At 44.7% G+C, this 5920-nt stretch overlaps 1 protein-coding gene across 1 annotated transcript; it reads left to right on the forward strand.

Annotated features, from left to right (window-relative positions):
* Positions 1–4510: 4510 nt before the first annotated feature.
* On the forward strand, positions 4511–5437 carry LOC142297411 (taste receptor type 2 member 2-like). The gene has a single exon (XM_075341639.1). It carries the CDS (start codon positions 4511–4513, stop codon positions 5435–5437), a length of 927 nt encoding a protein of 308 aa, XP_075197754.1.
* The last annotated feature ends 483 nt before the right edge of the window (positions 5438–5920 follow it).

Below are 5920 nucleotides of genomic sequence, written 5' to 3' on the forward strand. Positions count from 1 at the left end.
GGATGGCCGGGAATTGCAAAGCAAATTTTATCTTCTTTCTGAAAAGCTCTGTGCAGACATCGAGGGGCTCTTCTTTTCTTTGTGACCTCCGCCGAATAGTCACTGAATATCAGAATCTTATGTCCTCTTACCACCGTGGGGGATGTCTTCTTCCGAAATGCTTGTAAGATGTTAGTTTTATCCACAAAGTTCAAATATCTGACAATCACTGGCCTGGATCTTGGAGGTGTGTTTGCACTTGTGTGCTGGGCTGGGGGTCCCACTCTGTGTGCCCTTTCAGCCTTGAGTGTATCAGCAATCCCCAGAGCGTGAGGTATGTCCTCCATGCATATCCCCATTAGCTGATGAGGGGTGATAGTTTCTGGGAGCCCGATGATTCTTAAGTTGTTTCGTCTGGAGCGATTCTCGAGATCATCAATTTTATCTGCAAGTTGCTGGTTCAGCCTGGTGACTTTTTGCAGCTCGGCCTGCACCTCTCCCAACTCATCCTCTGCAGTGCGGAGTCTATTCTCCACTGTAGCCAGTCTTTCTGATTGCTGTGAGATGGCTTCCTGCATTTGCTTAAGGGCATCAGACACTGTCTGCTCCAGCATTTCCTGAAGCTTGGGGGTTAACATCTTTACCACCTCATCAGCTAGGGACTTGTAAGAAATGCTGAGACCTGCAGTGCTTATCTCCTGCTCACCCCCTCCCTCCTGCTGGGTAAGCTGATTACCAGGTTTATTGCTTTTCCTGGGCTTGGTCACCTCCGGAGCCATTTTAGCATTAGCACGGCTATTCCTCTGAGTTAGGGGGCTCTGTCCTGCAGTCCCGTTCTTGTGCACATACCTCTCCATTATGTCTGAGGGGCATGCACACTGTCTTATCTCCTCTTTCCCACCTCTTATCTGCTGGTTTGTGTGCTAAGACTGCAGGGGTCTTGATAATGAAGCAGGAGCTCTCTTCACAGGCTGCCTTCCATGCCAGCGCAGGACCCGGAAGTCTTTGTCCAGCAATTTTTAACACACTATCCCGGCCTAGATGGCCTTCTGACCAGGGCACGAAAATTGTCTGCTCACTTCCGCCGTTCAAGCACCGCAGCTGAGCGACTTGCATCTCTCCAGAAGTCTTTCGGCCCGCTGGTTCATTGCCTGAAATGAGATGTGCCGACACGCTGGAATTCGACTCTCCACATGTTACAGCAACTGTGGCAGCACCGCCGAGCCCTGGTGCAATACGTCATGATGTATAGCCTGGGCCAACGAGATGCAGAGGTGGGGAAGATCACCCTGATGGAGTGGTCTCAGATCAAGGACCTATGCACCCTTCTGCACAGTTTCGACATGGCGACGAATATGTTTAGCGCTGACAATGCCATTATCAGCATGACGATTACAGTCATTTACATGCTGGAGCACACGCTAAACACTATTCGGAGTCAGGGGGTGAGACAACAGGAAGGGGAGGAACTACAGGAGGATTCATATGCGCAAGACAAAACAACATCTCCAAGGTCCAGACGTTCATCATCACCAACGCGGCAGGCATGGGACCATGGGGGACAAGGATCAACAAGGGTGCATGGTAGCAGGCGAAATGTTGAGGAAGGGGCAGGAGAACATGAAGAAATGGAGGACGAACTGTCCATGGACATGGAAGACTCAGCGGATGAGGGAGACCTTGGTCAAATTTCAGTTGAAAGAGGTTGGGGGGAGATGTCAGAGGAAGAAAGAACGGTTAGCACCTCTATGCCACAAACACAGCGTGGACTTGGTCGGCATGGCTGCGCAAGACACATGAGCGCCTTCTTGCTGCACTACCTCCAACATGACCCTCGTATTGTCAAAATTAGAAGTGATTATGACTACTGGATTGCCACACTATTAGATCCCCGGTACAAGTCCAAATTTTGTCACATAATTCCAGCCATAGAAAGGGACGCGCGTATGCAGGAGTATCAGCAGAAGCTGTTACTCGATCTTAGCTCGGCTTTTCCACCAAACAACCGTGCAGGTGCAGGAAGTGAATCTCCCAGTTGTAACTTGACAAACATGGGACGGTCTCGTCATCTTCAACAGTCTACCCGTACCAGTAGCACCGTATCTGGTGCTGGTAACAGCAATTTTATGGAATCTTTTCATAATTTTTTTGGACCGTCCTTTGCAAGGCCACCAGAGACAACAAGTCTGACACATAGTCAACGGCTGGAGAGGATGATACAGGAGTATCTCCAAATGAACATCGATGCCATGACTTTGCAAATGGAGCCTTGCTCATTTTGGGCTTCAAATCTTGAAAAATGGCCAGAGCTCTCCATTTTACGCCTTGGAGATTTTGTCGTGTCCAGCTGCCAGCGTTGTCTCTGAACGTGTCTTCAGTGCTGCTGGGTGTGTGCTGACAGATAAGCGCACGCGTCTGTCCAGTGACAATGTGGACAGACTGACGTTCATCAAAATGAACAAGTCATGGATCCACAAGGAATTTACTACCCCTGTGTCATCCTGGGGAGAGTAAATGCTTGTGGATTTGGAATGTGCTTGATGCAAATCAAAACATCCTGTTTGCAACTAGGGCACAAGTGCTGCCACTGATGGGGTGTCTGTGTGGCCCAATTTTTGGAAAAAAGGGAGACTCCGCTTGGAGTAACCCTTGCTTACATTGTTTTAAAAAATGATCCAAGATGAACAAGTCATGGTTCAGCAAAGACTTTATCTACCTACCCCGGTGTCATCCTGGGGACGGTTAAGTATGGCGTGTTTTTGAATGTGCTAGATGCAAATCTAGCTGTGAAGTGTACAACTGGGGCACAATTGCTGCCACTGAACGGGTGGGTGTGTGTGGGGCCCAATTTTTTGAAAAAAGGGAGACTCCGCTTGGAGTAACCCTTGCTTGCTGTGTTTTTTTAAAAGGAGCCAAGATGAACAAGTCATGGTTCAGCAAAGACTTTGCTACCTACCCCGGTGTCATCCTGGGGACGGTTAATTATGGCGTATTTTTGAATGTGCTTGATGCAAATCTAGCTGTGAAGTGTACAACTGGGGCCCAACTGCTGCCACTGAAGGGGTGGGTGTCTGTGTGGCCCAATTTTTGGAAAAAAGGGAGACTCCGCTTGGAGTAACCCTTGCTTGCTGTGTTTTTTAAAAGGAGCCAAGATGAACAGAGCTGGGATCAGGAAAGACTTTGCTACCTACCCCGGTGTCATCCTGGGGACGGTTAAAGATGGTGTATTTTTGAATGTGCTTGATGCAAATCTAGCTGTGAAGTGTACAACTGGGGCACAACTGCTGCCACTGAAGGGGTGGGTGTCTGTGTGGCCCAATTTTTGGAAAAAAGGGAGACTCCGCTTGGAGTCACCTTGCGGTGTTTTACATGATTTTAGAAGGGCGTGCCATGCCTATATCTGTGTCTCCTCCTCTTTTTCCTTGTCCTGCTCTTTTGTTTTCACATGAGTATATGTCCTTGTCACTTTCTCATGTGTTTGTGTTGTGTTGTGAGTTGTTTGTCAATTTTTGGACACCTTTGAGGGTGTTTTCTAGGTGTTTTTCTGTGTTTGTGAATGCCTGCCATTGTTTCCTATGCGGTTCGAGTTCAGTTCGTCGAACGTTCGACGAACCGAACTCGAACGAGACCTCCGTTTGACGAACCGAACTCGAGCCGAACCACGACCGGTTCGCTCATCTCTACTCATCACTAATAAGCACACTAGTCGGAATATAATTTTGTATTCATGTACTTATACTGAACTAAAGAGGTAAATTGGCAAGTCATTTTTATTACAAAGTTAATGCCATAGAAATTAAATAAAATGAAAAAGCAATGGTGGAATTCATTTTTTTTACCACTTTGACTCCTTTTTTTTTTTTTCTTTTTACAATACACTATATAGCAAAGTGAACTTTATCATTCAAACCCCATAATTAATTTGAGAAAATGACAAGTTGATCAATATATACAGCAGAGTGTGCAAAGCAGTAATCAAAGCAAAAGGTGGCTACTTTGAAGAACCTAGAATATAAGACATACTTTCAGTTGTGTCACCCTTTTTTGTTAAGTATTTCATTCCACATGTGCTAATTCATAGTTTGGATGCCTTCAATGTGAATCTACAATTTTCAGTCATGAAAATAAAGAAAACTGTTTGAATGAGAAGGTGTGTCCAAACTTTTGGCCTTTACTGTATGTTGCTGGAAAAATAATAAAATATTTGACTCTTGGAAGGAAAGTTAGAGATTGAAATAGCAAAAATGAAAATGAACTGCCTCCTAAAGGGGAAGGACCACCTGTCGGGCTGGCAGGCTCATTTTAGCAGCTGACTATTTATACTCTAATATTTTCATCAGACAACTTACAGGAGAGCAGATTTGCCTACAGAACCAAAATAATCTAAGAATTTTAATGAGAGGTAAACACAGCGGTGTTATAAAGCAGCCAAGAGATCCTGATTCTCACACAAAGCTTGGAAGAACGTGGAAAAGTAAGACGTCAGATCAAGAATCCAATAAAGGAGGAAAACAGATACATCATTGATACAATGGATTTTCATCTTGAACTTGTATTGGCAGTGGTGCTGTATACCGAATGTTTTTCAGGGATCATGGTAAATATGATGATTTTGGCTGCTGTCCTTCAGAAATGGAAATCCTTGAAATCTCTTAATACCTATCACAAGATCCTTGGCTGTTTATCGGTGTCTAGAAGTTCATGTCTTCTCTGTGTCATTTTCGTTCACACTTTTTTTGAGTGGTATCCTCGGTTTCTGCTGTATTTAATCCCTGTAATATCACTACGACTCACAATGATGTTTTTTAGTTTCACTAATCTCTGGTTCACCACCATCCTTTGTGTCTTTTACTGTTTGAAGATCACCAGCTACAACTGGAAGTTTTTGACTTTCTTGAAGACAAAGCTCTCTGTCGGAGTCCCATTGTTCCTCTTGGTTTCTCTGATTGTTTCAGGATCTTGTATGATCCCATTTGGATTTCAAATTTATGACTTGGATCCAAAGAATTTAACTAATGCTGTAATGGAAAATGCAAGTATATACAATAATGTACTTTATGTAACTCTGCAAAAACAATCCCAATTGTTCCTCCTCGGATCCTGTCCTCCATTTCTAATATTCTGTATCACAATCTGCCTGTTACTCTATTCTCTTTGGATGCACACCAGACGGATGACAAGCTCTGGGTCCAGTTTTCAAAGCCCAAACTTAAAGCCCCACTTCAGTGCTGTGAAGAGCATGAGCCTGTTCTTTGTGTTACACATCACACATTTTATACTAATAAATGTGAACTTTTCAGGAAAGCTAAACAGCTCTAAAGTTTGGAGAATGATAAGTACAATTTTAACCTGTTCCCCCTCGTTATTGCATTCACTCTACATCATCCTTTCTAACAGTGACCTAAAGAAGACATGTATCTCGATGGTCCATGCTTTTACGAAAGGCGCCCATTGGTAGAATTGTTCGACACAAGAGTAAATGTTTTCTGCTTTATCTACTTCATTGTATTTGTTACTAAAGGGGTTATCCTGGACTATTGAATTTTTTTGCATTTATGATGAGTGGACACTACAATGCTCGAGTGCTCAGTACTCGTTAGCAGAATTTGTATGCTTGGATTGGCGCAACTTGTGTAAAGTCAATGGAGGACTCGAGCCTTTTTACATGAACTCTTCTGGAAAAATGCTTGAGCCTCCCATTGACTTCCATTATACTCAGAGGATTGAGTAGTGTTAGGGGTACTTTGCACACTACGACATCGCAAGCCGATTGCTGCGATGCCAAGAGCGATAGTTCCCGACCCCGTCGCAGCTGAAATCTATTGTGATAGCTGCCGTAGCGAACATTATCGCTACGGCAGCTTCACATGAACTTACCTGCCCTGCGACGTCGCTCTGGACGGCGACCCGCCTCCTTCCTAAGGGGGCGGGTCGTGCGGCG

The sequence above is a fragment of the Anomaloglossus baeobatrachus genome, chromosome 3 (assembly GCF_048569485.1).
Source record: "Anomaloglossus baeobatrachus isolate aAnoBae1 chromosome 3, aAnoBae1.hap1, whole genome shotgun sequence".
Classification (NCBI taxonomy): Eukaryota; Metazoa; Chordata; class Amphibia; order Anura; family Aromobatidae; genus Anomaloglossus; species Anomaloglossus baeobatrachus.

What these genes read in the sequence shown, in the direction of transcription:
- LOC142297411 (XM_075341639.1), top strand. Translation starts at nt 4,511, where the DNA reads ATGGATTTTCATCTTGAACTTGTATTGGCAGTGGTGCTGTATACCGAA.